At 42.4% G+C, this 16,188-nt stretch overlaps 1 protein-coding gene across 1 annotated transcript in view; it reads left to right on the top strand.

The window, feature by feature from the left end:
- Positions 1-1,290: 1,290 nt before the first annotated feature.
- The window catches only part of SP3 (Sp3 transcription factor), a gene marked incomplete at both ends in the record, with an annotated part of 47,594 nt that continues 32,696 nt past the window's right edge, over positions 1,291-16,188 (top strand). The window contains 4 exons of the mRNA XM_084258608.1: positions 1,291-1,297; positions 1,909-2,072; positions 2,583-2,711; positions 10,448-11,807. Coding sequence (XP_084114734.1) covers positions 1,291-1,297; positions 1,909-2,072; positions 2,583-2,711; positions 10,448-11,807 — 1,660 coding nt within the window. The remainder of the gene's footprint in view (positions 1,298-1,908; positions 2,073-2,582; positions 2,712-10,447; positions 11,808-16,188) is intronic.

Below are 16,188 nucleotides of genomic sequence, written 5' to 3'. Positions count from 1 at the left end.
TGGCATAAACACATAAAAACCCAGCATTTTTTCCTCCCAGAATGACAGCAGCTATCAAAGATGCCAAAGAATGATGTTAACCCAACCCAGCGAGATATTAAAATAGAACTAAAAATGTTCCAATAGGAAAAAAATACTTCGCTGATATCCCCTATTAAAAAAATGTTGGCAGGTTTTTTTTTTGTTTTTATTTGTTACCAAGACTATTAAAGAAGCAAGGAATATGGTTTGTGCTGCAGAATTATTAACTGGATTTTTTTTTTTTTAAAAAGGTTTCTGCTCCTTTCATATATATATATATATATATATACATATATATATATATATATCTTCTCTGTTCGGGTGCTAATGGCCTGAGTGAACTCTCCTCCTGTAAGAGGTGAATTGGGATTTCTTTCTTGTTTTGAATACCTGCCTCCAGCGTACGTGCAAGTGGGAGACAGACAGGAAACCTGAGGCCACGGGGGATGGGAAGGAGATGGCTCAGGCTGTGCATCTAAGGGTTGAAATGTGTGTGAGAAAATCCTCCTCCAGCCTCGGAGGGGGTGTCTCCCCCAATACAGCTCCCTCCCCCCCGGCTCGCGGGGCGGGTCTGGTTCGCACAGTAGCAGCAGCGGCCGCAGCAGCAGCCCGGGGCTGAGCGGCGATGGCCTCCAGGCAGCGCCGGGAAGCTGCGGCTCCGAGCGCGCAGGGCCCTGGGGAGATCCGGTGGAGGCTGCGGCCGGGATGGAGGAACCGTCCAGCGGAGCCGGGGCCGCCGGCACAGGTCTCCTCCCCAGCTCGGCTCCCCTACAGCTCGGCGGGGCCAGCTCCGGGCGCCCGCGAAGCGGAAGAGGCCTGCGCCTCGGGCCTGGCATCGGCAGCCGGCGAGCGAGGCGGGCACAGCGGGGTAACCGGCGAGGCGCCGCCGCTCTCGGGAACCTACGCCGCCTCGGCCGCTCATTGTCTCAGCTCTTCCACCCGGGGGGCAAACAGGAAGCGCGCCGCCGGGCCGAGCGACGGACGGCCGTCCGGGCCAATGAGCACCGCCGCCCGAGAACTTGGCGGCGAATGATCACGGAGAAGAGGGGCGGGACTTCCGGGCGGGCTGTCACCCTCTTCCCCCCTTTTGGGCTGGAGGCTCCACCTTTTGTGTTTCCCGCACAGTCAATCAAAATAGGAAAAAAAATCCCCGGACCGCTCCGGCCGTGTCCGCCGCCGCTTCCCGCATCCTCTCCCGCCGCCGCCGCCTTCGCTCCTCACCATGTGTAAGGCGGCAGGGAGCCCCGCCTGAGGTGCCCTAAACACACTATGACCGGTACGTAAAGCCGAGAGAGAGCAACCCTCGCTGCCGCCGCCGCCGCCAACAGCCAGCCCCGGGCCGCCGCCGCCGGCCCCCGGCCCGGCCTGTGGGCCGAGTGTCTGTGAGAGGCAGAAAGCCGCACTCCCCCCCGCCTCCCCGCCCTCCCCGCCCGCCGCCGTCCGCCCCCCAAGCCCCAGCTGCGCCTCGTCCCCGCCAGGCCCCGGGGCGGGCGGCCCGGCCCGCCGGGAGCGCATCCCCCAGCGTGCGGGCGCGGGCGGCGGGCGGGCGCGTGTGAGTGACTGACGGTGCGAGAGGAGCGAGCGCGAGTGAGAGCGAGCGGCGCGAAGGGAAAGGGGAGGAGAGGAGAGGAGAGGGGGCAGGGGCAGCGCGGGGAGGAGGAGGAGGGAAAGAGGAGGAGGAGGAGGGTTACAGCCGCGGCGGGCGGGGGCAGCAGCAGGAGGGGAGGAGGGAGCCGCCGCCGCCGCCGCCGCCGCCGGGGGGCGGGTGGGGGAGGGGAGGGGACGCGGCCCGGGCTGCCCGAGTAATTTCGCCGCGGCCCGCGGGCCCCCTCCCTCCCCTCCACCCGCCTTCCTCCCCACCCCCACCCCCCCGCGTTGTGCCTGCAGCTCCCGAAAAGCCCGTGAAACAAGAGGAAATGGCTGCCTTGGACGTGGACAGCGGCGGCGGCGGCAGCGGCGGCGGCCACGGCGAGTATCTGCAGCAGCAGCAGCAGCAGCAGCAGCAGCAGCACGGAAACGGCGCGGCGGCGGCGGCGGCGGCGGCGGCCCAGGTGAGGCGCGGCTGAGCCCCGGCCCGGCTCCCCCTCACGCCGCTTTCTCCTCCCCTCGACTCTCCCCTCCCTCCGCGCCTGCCTCCCCTCCCCCCGCCCCGGGAGCTGCCCGCCCGAGGCGCCAACGCTCCGACCCCGCCCGCGCTCCCCCGCCCGCCGCCTTTTTGTGTGCGCGCGCGCGCGCGTGTGTGTGTGTGTGTGTGTGTGTGTGTGTGTGCGCGCGCGAGTGTGTGAGTGTGTGTGAGCGCGCGCGGGAGCGGGAGCGCCGCCGGGGTGGGCTCCGGGGGAAGGTGGAGGCCGGCGCCCGCCCGCCCGCGGCCGCGGAGCTGCTGCGCGCGCGAGGGAGGCCGCGAGCCGGGCCCGCGGAGGCGGCGGCGGAGGCGGAGGCGGCGGGGAGCGCGGGCGGGCGCGCGGCGGGCGCGGCGGGGACGGCGAGGCGCACTTCCTGTGCGAGCCCGGCCCGGCCTAACCGCCACCCCCCCCTGTCTCCCCGGCCCGCCCCTCGCCCAGGACGCCCAGCCGTCACCGCTCGCGCTGCTGGCCGCTACCTGCAGCAAGATAGGGCCGCCATCGCCGGGCGACGACGAGGAGGAGTCGGCGGTCGCAGCCGGGGCCCCAGCCGCCGCCGCCGCCGGAGCGGTAAGTCCCGCGCGCGCCGCCCGCCCCCGCCGCGCCCGGCGCCCGCCATCCCGGCCCGCGCCCGCCCAAAAGGCCCGCGGGGCCCGCGCCCGCCCGGCCGCGCCACCTGGGCGCCCTGCCCGGCGCCTTCGCGTGCCCGAGTGCGGGGAGGCCGGCCCAGGCTCTCTCGAAATTGTCACTGCGGCAGCTCGGCCCGCGTTCGCTACAAAATGAAGTCGGCGAGGGTGGGGGGAGAGGACTCCAAAATGGATGTTGGAGCAATTCGTATCAGTGCGGGAAACTCCTTCGCCCGACGCTGCAACGTTTTCCAGCACAGCCTGTCGGCCATAGATAGTCCCAGCCATGGAGTCCGTGTTTCTAGTGTTTAGTCTTCCTCGAGCTGGAGCTTTTTTTTTTTTTTTTTGGTTTTTGTCGGAATTCGGTAGATCTTGTTAAATCGTTAAAAAGAGGAATGAAGTTTTTTTTCCCCTTTGAATTAGCCTTTTGTATTCAGGAGTAAAGACTTGAAGTGCTTTTTTTAGTGGGCCTTCTACGTGGTTGGGTTGTAGTTTCTGCAGATTGCTACTTAAATTTGCTGTTAAGTTTTTTTAAGTGGAGTCAGTGAAACATTTGATTAGCGACCGTTGAAATCGGCGCAGTTAGTACTTTGGCTTTTGAAACTGAATGTGAATACCGGTGTGAGAAACAAAAGTACTTGTAAGAAACTATTTACATGCATGCTAATACTAGTACCATACTTACCGTTGAATTGGGTTGGCAAAACTGTATTTTCCTTTTACTATGATTGCTGGTTTGATGGGATGTAGTGTTATCTTTTTTTTTGTAGTGTTTTTTATAGTCTGGGGCAAGGGGAGGAGCTGACCAGTGTTAGATGAGGGCTTCGTACAGATTTAGAAGTAGTTTTTAAGAACTGTGAATTCCATCTTTGAATCGTTGCTATAGCGTTAGTTTAACATACAGATGTGTCACTTCTTCAGGTAATGGAAACCTCAATCCTCAATCAGTCGTGTTTGATGTTTTTCCTGAGGTGGATATATAGGAGTTGATATTTTGTATAGTTAACTGTAGATAAAAAGTTTGATATTTGGAGTGGTCTGTAGGAAATTATTTATGTCTAGGCATTGAAAGTTAAGCTATAATATTGTTAAAATTGTGTCATTTTGAGTGCTTCAAATTACCCTGGAAGGGAATGTGAATAGTTTTGTCTAAAAAGTATGGTTTTATGATTTGTGTACATTTTTAAAACAGATAAAAAATGTAAAAGCATAACATTGTGAATATTATTTTACGTATTTGTGGATTGATAGCCCCCCCTTTTATTTATTTATGTTTTTAACGGTATGCACAATGCCAAAACAAATTCACTGTTCATCTTGGGGGGGGGGGAACCACTGCATAAGTAAAATTGCAAAGGAAATTGCTTCTGTTTATCTATTTACTCTTTTCAGTTAGAACAGAAAACTTCTGCAATTACATCTTACCAGATTTGGGTATCAGCTCACTTAAGGAGGAAGTTATGGGTGAAAAACATATATCTGTTCATATCATTGTATATGTAAGTCTCAGCCTAGGCAATAGGTTATTGTCTCCAACCTTTTCTTACTGTAATCACAGAACTTGTAGGAAAGTTGTTTTCCTGCCTCTTCAGCTCTTCTGAACTACCAAGTTTCTACTGACATCATATTTCCAGCCAGATGAACATGAACGAGAATCAGTTAGGAGCATTTTTTTCCTTTGTGTGTTTGATACCTGTGCTTAAATATTTTTACTGAGTAAAATTGGTAAGACTGACTTAAGTAAGTTTGTCTTATAAAATGACATAATTTTTCCAGTTCAAAAATGAATTTCAGTCATGTGCATCTCACAAAATGAGAGTCAGCTGTACATCTTAGAAAATGAAAGAGAATTTAAGTGATTTCATGGGTATTTTTTTCCACTTACAAGTGTGCTTCACCTTATTTTAATTACTCAAATCGCTGGGAATAATAAAAGCTCTATAGAGAGCTTTAGTGTAGCTTTTTTCTTTCAATAATTGTATTTTGAAAAATTTTATATTTGTAAGGTATAACTGAGCCTTAACCTACATCTTTAGCCAGCTTCCCCTAATGTTAATATAACCATGGTCTAGAACTCGGGCATTAACAGTATTAAAGTACAACTTTTACTCTGATTCCACCAGCTTTTCCATTAATGCCCATTTTCTGTTCCAGGATTCAATTCAGGATACCACAATGCATATAGTCATTGTTGTATTTAAAATCAAGTGGAAATACACACATACCAATCAACTTTATGCCAGTTTAGTTTGTGTTTTGAGATTAAAAGGGTATTGAAAAGCCAATTGGCTGCACTGGGAATTTGCTTTAAATACCTTGAATTTAGAATTTATTATGGTATAATAAGGGTTCCTGGTGGATTTTGGCCAAGTGTGTTTGATTACATTCAGTTCAGTGTTGAATAGGTCAGTCACAAAACAGTCTCACCTGTAAAGTTGGCATAAACATAGACTGAGAAGTTGGTTTTTTGGCAGAGCTCTTTCTACTTTATCATTAAAGTTGTGTTGTTAATTTTAGTAATAAATCTGGAAACTGAAAAAGACCTATATGCAAGTGTTAATGTCACATTTGCATTTGTGTATTATTAATTTGCTTATTTCATTTGTACTCTAGTGGAATAAACTGTGTAAGCAAATATTATGGAAGAGATGGCCTGATGTTCGTTAATTTAGTACATAAATATTAGTGAGTGAAAAAAGGACTAATTAAAATGGCCTTTGCTGTTACTTAAAATAAGGCCTATACTGTCATTCAGCATAGGTTGAATTCATTGGGTAATTGTTTTTATTTGAAATCTGAGTTTTATTAGTGTTTCTTGCAGATTTAAGAAACTTGAGTGCTTGCCTAAGAATGGTTCTTAGGTTGTTTCCACCTTAGCTCCACACTTGTTCTTGTTTCCAGTTATATTCCTTCCTTGCCAGTTTCTGGCTCTCATAAAATTTTTTGTGGTAACTGAGAAGTCAGTAATCCTTTCCAAATGCTGTGCAATGAGTGGTATGAAGCTTTTCCTTTTCCCTTTCTACAGCATTCTCTGACACCCCCCTTCCAAATCTCCCCCACCCCCAATTACTGCAGCAAAAAGTCCCAGGGCCACTCTGGGGTGTCTTTTTTTTTTTTTTTTTAAACCACCATGTGATTTTGTGTTTATGTATAAAAGGAGATTTACTTACAACTTTTTACAGTAAAGAAACTTCCATGGTAGGTGTTTTGCTTTTCAGTTGTCAAATAATAGAGTTACTGAGAAAAATACTGGTGGGTTTTTCATATATTGTATTAGCTTATACAGAGAGTTATCTTGCACCTAAACCAAATAAATTAGTAGTTCTTTTCTGGGTTATATATTTTCCTTTGTTTCTGTGGTGTTGCCCTTAGTCTCGCATTTATGTATATTTATTTTTTGGTCCTAGATGATTTTTTAATTTATCCCTTTCACATTTGGTATTTAGTGTACTTTATCTCTTTGGGTGGTATGCTGATGAAATTTTTCTTGCAAGTGAATGGGCTTAATCGGCTTTGAAGTTTTGAAATATTTGGGGGCCTATTCATTGTGGAGTAATGGAAAGATGTTTAATATTGATGTAGGAATTGTCATAGAAGACTAATACTTCAAGGTCAGTTTTATTGATTCATTCTGTCATTTTCTTTGTAATGACTTGAAGGTAAAATACTTATTCAGTAAGTATGCATTGATCTTTGTGTTGGAAATTGTGCTAGCTATCTAATGGATGTTTTGTAAATCTGTCCTCATACTCTCAGTAGTCATAATGAGTGATACATTCGGATTGTATAATGCTGTATAGTTTATAAAACTTAACATTTTCTTTTGGGTCTTATGACCCTGCAAGGTAGTATTTTCCACTTTTAACATAAGGAAATTGAGTACTAGTCTAAATCACTTAGTTTCACTCAGTTCTGAGTTCTTTTGTAGTGTAATATATGTCCCTCAAGCATAGTCTTGGCTTATATCTTGAAAGTCTTACATGTTCTGATGTACCATTTTTCCCATTCCATTGGGAAATGAATAAATTTTTGCTTGATTTATCTGTTGTGCTTCATAAGTACTTTTTTTTTTTTTTTTAAATAGAGGCATGTTTTATTTATTTATTTGTTTTCGTTTTATACATGCACTGGGTACAGTCAGAAGTGCGGGAGGGTGAGAGAATTCACCAGAGCCAGAGTGGGGAGCAGAGCAGGCAGAAGGACCCAAGCACACTGCTGAGGGGAGCAGCGGGCGGCAGGAGAGCTCTGCGCGCCATGTGGGACCCTCCTCTGGTGGCCAGGGAGCAGCCGGGGATCGAACCGGCGCCGCAGAGGCCGCGGGCAGTTTCGCAACCCAGCGCTCAACTGCTGCGCCACTGGGGAGGCCCATAAGTACTTTTTTTTAATGGATGCTTTTGACCTTAGGTTCTTTAAAAAAAGTTAAACTACATCACTTTGTCCTCGATTTGGGGATTTCCCTTCAATTAGTGGTCTGAAGTTTTAGGGGGCAAACGGTCCTACAGTTTATGTCTACTTAACTTCTAGAGAAGCGGGTGCCTGGGGAGTCTCCAGTCAGATTTGTCATTTGAGTGGTTGTATTTATTTTCAAGAATTTCTTGACTAGAAAGCTGTTTACTGATAGTTGAATACTTTCCCTTATAACTATCTTGTAAAAAATAAAAATAAAAATGCTTTAAATGGCATGAATTGACTTCAAGGCTGAGAAAGTAACCAAATGCCAGGTGTAAAATTAATTTGTAACTGAGATGCTATCTTCTTTGACAGAAGTTGGGTAATTGCAAATTTGATACTAATCAGAAAAAAATTCAGCAATGGATTCTCAAGAGATTGGATTTTAGACATGGTACTTTAGTACAGATTTTAGTGTCTAGATTAAAATATCTTTAGTTTACATAAAAGGCCAGGAGACAAATGAAACATGAATTGTTGCTCTGATACTGGGAAAGAAGGCTTATGCTTATGGTTTCTAGACTAACTTCTAGATAGAAGTTGAAGAATGACGTTGGACTGGTACTTCATTTAAAAAATTTTAAGTTTGTTAAGTGTAAATGTTGCGTGTAAGAGAGACTGTAATTTTAGTATAGGCCTAGGCATTTGTACTGGCTCCCGCAGTTTTTCTGCCTGTATTCTCTACTACCTTACTTTCAGTCTCCTCCATTGGGTCTTAGTTTATCTTTATGAAGCAGATTTGATTACTCTACTCATTTGCTTAAAAACCTTTTATAGCTTCCATTCACTATCAGCAGGATAAAGTCCAAACTTGTTAGTAGGATCTACAAAGCCATTTACTACAGGCCCTGATAAAAATGTCTCTCCTGTTTTCCATTACTTTTCTTTATGGGTCCTCTTGTGAACTTCAAACAGCACATTATTCTTTAGTTTCTTTTTGACTTTACTAATACTCTGTCTCCATATCCTAACTGCCCACAATGATATCTTAAATTTTATTTTATTTTTTTATGTGAGATTTTTTTTCTAATCTGTGTTTGCAAATAATGTTTTGATCAGATGGCTAGTATACACCACTATACACATAGTAATAACTTGTGTGTGTGTGTGTGTGTACACATGTACACGCGTATCTTGGGTAGATTGGGAACCATTTCATTAATTTATAAGCATGCTTATTTCATCTTGGCAGATATGCTCAATGTTTGGATTTGAATCAAACTGGTTTATCCATCCAAGTGTATACTTTTCAACTGTGTGTCTATGTGGAAATAGGTAGTTAAGTTGCTTTAAGATTATCTCTGATCATATTAACTTTTGTGGATGGTTTATGTTGATATATTCTCCCCCTTTGAAAATATTTCCCCCCTTTGAGAATATGTGAAATTCTGTGTTATCTCCCTGTGTTCCCTCTCCCTCCCTAACCTCTTAATTGTACTTTCTCAAAAAGTTGGTATGCTATCTTATTCATAGAAGACCAGACATGGGTCTAGGTTGAGAATGCTAAGCTAGATATGCATATATTCTCATTGTCTAGTGATAAATGGAATTATAGGAAACCACAGCTAGGAAGTGTAATAGGAATTGCCTTTGTTTTGATGGTTACTAATTTATAAAGGGTCTTGAATTTCTTAGTGGGAGACAAGTGTAGTGTAGTGTTTAAGGATTTGGTTCTGGAGTTAGACTTGGCATAGTTTTAAATCCTATCTTGGCCATTTGATAGTTAGAGAATTTTTGTCCCACAGTTTTCTCACCTGTTAAATGGGAATTATACCCACCTCCTAGGATTGTTGTGAGGAAAATTATATAATCTTGTAAATCTCTGTTGTAGTGAATATAAAAGCTCAAATATTAGACATTACTGATACTGTTCCCTTAAAAAAGATCTATAACGTTGACATGTAGGATTTTTTTTTTGCTTTGTGTTTTTCTGCCTTGCTTAATCCATAAAATATGGAAATGATACCTGAGATTCTAGCAGATCATAGAATGTGAAATGTATATACCTGGCATCCTGCAGACTTACATAGAACATAGGTTCTAAAAAGGTTCTAAGCCATGGTCTATATCCTTCAACTTTTAGATTCTGCAAAATCCTTTCAGATAGGTCAACTTTGCTGTGTGGTCACAGAGCAATAACTTTTGGTATTCAACTTTTTTTGGTATACAAATATAATGCACCTGATTTAGTGATACATTTTGGGTGTGTATACTTGTGAACTCTAGTGATTGAGGTGTATTGCTTTGAGCTATCCATATCTTTTCCAGCCACTCTTACTTTTTTTTTTAAATACAGGCATGTTTTATTTATTTATTTGTTTGTTTGTTTGTTTGTTTGTTGATACATGCACTGGGTACAGTCAGAAGTGCCTGAGGGCGAGAGAATTCACAAGAGCCAGAGCAGGGAGCAGAGCAGGCAGAAGGACCGAAGTAGTACACTGCTGAGGGGAGCAGCGGGCTGGGCAGGAGAGGTCTGCGCGCCATGTGGGACCCTCCTCTGGTGTCCGGGGAGCAGCCTGGGATGGAACCGGCGCTGCAGAGGCTGCGGGCAGCCTCGCAACCCAGCGCTCAACCGCTGCGTCACCGGGGTGGCCCACTCTTACTTATTTTTAACTCTAGGGGTCTTAGATGAGGGATTTTAAGATTAGTTTGGAGAATTTTTTTTTTTTTTGGTTAAAATTTTTTTGAAGATTTATTTATTTATGCATACAAGAACTGGGGTACAGGCCAGAGATGCGGGGCTTGAGAGGATTCACCAGAGACAGAGTGGGGAACAGAACAGGCAGACTGACTGAAATAGACTGTTGAGGGGAGCAGTGGGCGAGGCAGGAAAGGTCTGCTGCGCCATGTGAGTTGCTTCCTGGCCGGCCAGGAATCGAACTTGTGCTGCACAGGCTTCGAACTTGTGCTGCACAGGCTTCGGATTGCTTCCTAGTGCGGTGCTTAACCCCTTGTTCCACCAGGGAGGCCCCTGGAGAATATTTTGATTGAATTTTTTTTTTCTATTCAAATAGCATGGGTTGTCTTTGCAATAAATATTAACATTTAGAAATTATAATTATTGGTGTTTACATGCATATGCTGCTTATGTCATTTGTCCTGTTATTTATACTCCGTTATTGAGAGAACTTTATTCTCAGGTAGTAGAATTTATATATCAGATTTTAGGGAATTAGTTTAAATATATTACAAATATATATCACATAACATTTTTTTGTTTTCTTTATCCAGGCAGGTGATTTGGCTTCTGCACAGTTAGGAGGAGCACCAAACCGGTGGGAGGTTTTGTCAGCCACACCTACGGCTATAAAAGATGAAGCTGGTAATCTAGTACAGATTCCAAGTGCTGCTGCTTCAAGTGGGCAGTATGTCCTTCCCCTTCAGAATTTGCAGAATCAACAAATATTTTCAGTTGCACCAGGATCAGATTCATCAAATGGTACAGTGTCCAATGTTCAATATCAAGTAATACCACAGATTCAGTCAACAGATGGTCAGCAAGTTCAGATTGGTTTCCCAGGCTCTTCAGATAATGGGGGTATAAATCAAGAAAACAGTCAAATTCAGATCATTCCTGGCTCTAATCAAACCTTGCTTGCCTCTGGAACGCCTCCTGCTAATATCCAGAATCTCATACCACAGACTGGTCAAGTCCAGGTTCAGGGAGTTGCAATTGGTGGTTCTTCTTTTCCTGGCCAAACCCAAGTAGTTGCTAATGTGCCTCTTGGTCTGCCAGGAAATATTACCTTTGTACCAATCAATAGTGTCGATCTAGATTCTTTGGGACTCTCGGGCAGTTCTCAGACAATGACTGCAGGCATTAATGCCGATGGACATTTGATAAACACAGGACAAGCTATGGATAGTTCAGACAATTCAGAAAGGACTGGTGAGCGGGTTTCTCCTGATATTAATGAAACTAATACTGATACAGATTTATTTGTGCCAACGTCCTCTTCATCACAGTTGCCTGTTACTATAGATAGTACAGGAATACTACAACAAAACACAAATAGCTTGACTACTTCTAGTGGGCAAGTTCATTCTTCTGATCTTCAGGGAAATTATATCCAGTCGCCTGTTTCTGAAGAGACACAGGCTCAGAATATTCAGGTTTCTACAGCACAGCCTGTTGTACAGCATCTACAACTTCAAGAGTCTCAGCAGCCAACCAGTCAAGCCCAGATTGTGCAAGGAATTGCACCACAGACAATCCATGGTGTGCAAACCAGTGGTCAAAATATATCACAACAGGCTTTGCAAAATCTTCAGTTGCAGCTGAATCCTGGAACCTTTTTAATTCAGGCACAGACAGTGACCCCTTCTGGACAGATAACTTGGCAAACATTTCAAGTACAAGGGGTCCAGAACTTGCAGAATTTGCAAATACAGAATACTGCTGCCCAGCAAATAACTTTGACACCTGTTCAGACGCTCACGCTTGGTCAAGTTGCAGCAGGTGGAGCGTTGACTTCAACTCCAGTTAGTCTAAGCACTGGTCAGTTGCCAAATCTACAGACAGTTACAGTAAATTCTATAGATTCTACTGGTATACAGCTACATCCAGGAGAGAATGCTGACAGTCCTGCAGGTGAGTCTTAAGTCATGTCATGCCACAATTAAGTTCAGTGATGTGTTAACACGTAGGGCATTTATTTAACTTTAGGTGTTATATCTGCCTTTGACTATCTTTGAAAATGATGTGCATTTCTCTATGTTTGTATGAAAGTAGACATCAGTATGTTTTCCAAATTGTTCTTCATTGAAAGTTAGTAGTTTTTGAATCCAGCTTTTAATTCTATATTATGCCAATTGCATTTGTGGTTTTTTTCTCTTCCTCAGTTTCCATTTGTTTTTATGTCTGATTGGTATTGTCAAACATTATGAAATTGCTATTTGGCACATAAGGTGCATTGGGTATGTTCCCTATGATGTAGTTTAAATGTTTTATGTACTATATTTGATTGGGGAATTAGATTGACATAGTGAAAATAGTACTGGGAGCAAAGACAACTTGTGCTGTCTCAGTCACTAGCTAACTTTGTTAAAACTGTTTCATCATGTAAAATGGAGTTGTTGGACTGCGTAACTATGTGTAAGGTGCCTTTTCAGATCTAAAATTCTTTGGTTCTGTGATAGTTTATTATAAATGTTTATTGAACATTAAACTTAGCTCTGCTACATATATTGTTACTGATAATGTGGAAATTTCAGAAATCTGCTCTTTGAATATTGTATAAGAGCTAATAGTTTTAAAGAGTATCATTATTAACAAATAATGTTTAGACGGCATATTGAATATTTGTTGTGCACTAAATCGTTAAATTTCTCCTTTCTACTTTGTATTTGAGTTTTTGTGGAGATTTGCTATTATAATCTTCCACTGAATCAATGATTTCAAATGCTTCAATTCAGGCACTTCACTTTTATTTATTGAAATAATTTCCATCACCATGAATATTACTTGTTTTTTTGAGACGTTTGTGATACATGCTTAGAAAGTTTGGAATTACGCTTTAAGTGTACATCTTTATTTGCATGTGAGCCTTCTGAAGCTGTGCTATATTTGGTTGGAGCTGTGACTTGGAGCCATAATTCTCGAAGTTTGATGCTCTGTGGTTCCCTTGGGGGGATCTCTGAGACCTGTTCAGAGAGGTCCTTGATGTCAAACTACTTTTCATAATAATACTGATGTTTTTTGCCTATTTCATTGTATTGACATTTCCACTGATGATGAATCAAACTGCAAGTGCCATACCAGAAGTCAAAGCACTGGCACCAAATTGTGCTAGTAATTGTATTTTTATGACCACACGCTTTTTTGATGCCAGTTTCACTAAAGAATGACCTTGATGAGCCGGCTGAACTTTTACCAGATTTTAACCCTTGAGTGCTGTGTGTGTTTTTAAAAACAATAGCTTTATTGAAATATAACTAACACTGAACAACTTAGTGGTTTTTAGTGTGGACACAGACGTGTACAACCATCACCACTATCTAATTATCAGAGCATTTTCATCACTCCCCAAAAAACCTTATACCCAGTAACAGTCATTCTCATCACCCTCCCACCACTGACCTCTTAGCTCCACCATACAATATGTGACTTCTTTTGTCTGACTTCTTTCATTTAGCATTATATTCAGTGTTTATCCCATCTGTGTTGTAGCTTGTATTGTTCCTTCTTTTGATTACAGCCATCTAATGAGTATGAAGTGGTATGTCATTACATTTTTGATTTGCAGTTCTCACTGCATGCCTTTATAACATTGTTTATTAAATAAGTGCCTCTAATAAAGCACTTACTTATCAAACTAAGATTTGAAAAGTACTTTTTTTGCACTTGTGCAGTTGTGTGAATTGTAGGCTGAATTTGTTGCTGCTTTCATGAAAAACTTTTTGCTTGAAAGGAGAACTGACAAACTGGTTATTGAGAGACTCATGTATTTTTAAGTAACGGACAACTTACTAAAAAATTAATTTAGTCACTTTAAAGGAACAGGTGTTTTTTTGCTAGCAATGATAAAATCTCAACTTTCCAATGAAATTAGAGTTTTGGAATACTTAACTGCTTTTATGAATTTTATAACTTGTTAATGACTTCTGATAGTTATATTAATGCTTTCTTTTGATACTGTATTATAATGAAACATGCAACGTTTAAAAGATCTGTACGATAATTCAGAGAACCAGTAGTTTTGAAATGACTACCTTATGTTACAAAAATCAGACATGGATAGACAGTCCATTCAAAATTGTACATAGACCAGTAACAGTGGTTGGAAAATGTACCGATGTGGTTTCATGTTCTGCGTATTAGCCGATCTTGAAGAAACTGCCACTTGTCATGTTGGGTATAATATCAAAGAAGACTACCCACAATTGACTGAAAGACTATCAAAGACTATCAAGTTACTCCTTTCTTGTCTAGTTACATATGTGTATACACATGTACATATCGAAGACTATATTCTTCATTTGCGTCAGCCTAAACTACTTATTGCAGCAGAGTGAATGCAGAAGCAAATATGAGACTTCAGTTGTCTCTGTTAACCTTGATGTTAATGGTAATTTGCAAAAATGTAAAACGTGGTATCAAACTTATGTTTTTGGAAATTGGTTTTTCATATAATGTTAATTTGTTTTAACAATTAATGGTTTTACTTTTAAATGAATTGAAAATTTTAAGAATCCTATAATTTCTAATACAGTAATTGTCTCATATGTATACATACACATATACTTAACTTGCATGAGTACAACTTGTTGGTACCTCAGTAATATTTGAGTTTTTTTTTTAAAAGATTTATTTATACATGCAAGAACTGGGGTACAGGCCAGAGGTGTGGGGGGTGAGAGGATTCACCAGAGACAGTAGGGAGCAGAACAGGCTGATTGACTGAAATACACTGCTGAGGGGAGCAGCTGGTGAGTCAGGAGAGGTCTGCTGCACCATGTGGGTCCCCCTCCCTGGTCGATAGCTTCATAGTGCTGTGTCTTAATTCCTTGGGCTACCAGGGAGGCCCCTATTTGAGAGTTTTTTTTTTTTAATATTTTATTTTATGTAATTCTTAACATCATTTTTCATCTTTGCACACTGTATGCATTTCTTTTATTTTTTTTAAATTTTATTTTTATATTCCCCATACAGTTGCAACCCCCTTATTTGAGAGTTTTAAAAAGAGCCCTGAGACCAAAAGGTTTGAGAAGTGGTGTAGTGACAGACTTCTAAAGACATAAATGCTTTAGAACTCAGTTTTAAAGCTTATATAAAGTTAAAGTTATGGAGTTTTATATGATAGGAAAAAAACTGGAGGCTCTAAAACTGGAGAATTTGTGATTTATGTTGGTCATGAAATCAGATTGGTATAAAGCACCAAGTGCTTTAGTATAGTAATATGTTTCTAAAATACTATAAAAAGTAGCTATACTTTATGAAATAAATGCAAAATGAATTTTTAAGTGGTAATTTAGTGTTCTGAGTGGTGGCAAGGAAGGGTAAAATGAAGAAGCACTGTAGAAGGTCATTAAATTTTAATTTTGTCCCAGTTTTTAAGGAATAGGGAAAGAGTTTGAGAAAATAGAAGTTAAAATAAATGAGAATAAAAATGCTGCTTGTATAGAGCAGCACATTTAACAAATAATTTTGAGGCTATTTGGTAATGGGAAAGCAGTTCCTTGGTGTATAGTCTTTTTTCGTTGGCAAGAAGGAAGATAAATAGGATATTTTCTTACCCGAAAATCAGAGTACGACTTTTTTGATCCGTTTTAGGGCATCGTATGCCCAAATGAAATGCTTTAAGCTTTGACATGATTGGTTTGTGTTTCTGTTTTTGGGTATGTATGGAATTAAGGTAGCAATTTTCCAAAATACATGAGAATGCAGTTTCATTACCAGAGTTCTGGCATTTCTTTCCTTTCTCCCTCCCCACCACTAGTAATCTCTAGTCTGGCCTCTTTTAAGCAGTGAATCTGACTATGGGGGCCTTTTTGTGGGGCTCTGTTTAGTACCTTCATCCCTTAGAAACCAAAACCCTATCTTCCTCAGATTTTGGTGCTTATCAGGCCCCATGCTGCACTAACATTCAGTGCTTGCTTATACTTCTGTTTCGGGCCCACTGAGAAATTCATAGTTCTGGAGAACTTTTGTTTTGGAAGTTTTGTTTTCATATTATTTACCATGTGTACGTGTATTTGAAACTGGGTGAGAGGTGTGAATTTATATAACTTTTCAGTGGGATTTCTAGTCAGAAACTTTACCCCAAATTCAGGCCAAGACTACCCAATTTCTCAAATTTCAATTCTCTACCAGATTTTGTTTTATCTAAATTCAGATTTATTCTTCAAAACTGTGTGTATTTAAAACACAGTCAAGTTTTTGAGGTAGGAAGAAAGGTTCGTAGAAATCATTACTTCTTAAAAGCAAAAAATGTAATGTGTAGATTTCCCCTATTAGCCAGGGAAAACTGCAT

The sequence above is a fragment of the Talpa europaea genome (assembly GCF_964194135.1).
Source record: "Talpa europaea genome assembly, chromosome: 1".
NCBI lineage: Eukaryota > Metazoa > Chordata > Mammalia > Eulipotyphla > Talpidae > Talpa > Talpa europaea.
The sequence above is the reverse complement of the archived record's forward strand: the minus strand, read 5'-3'. Positions and strand labels throughout refer to the sequence as shown.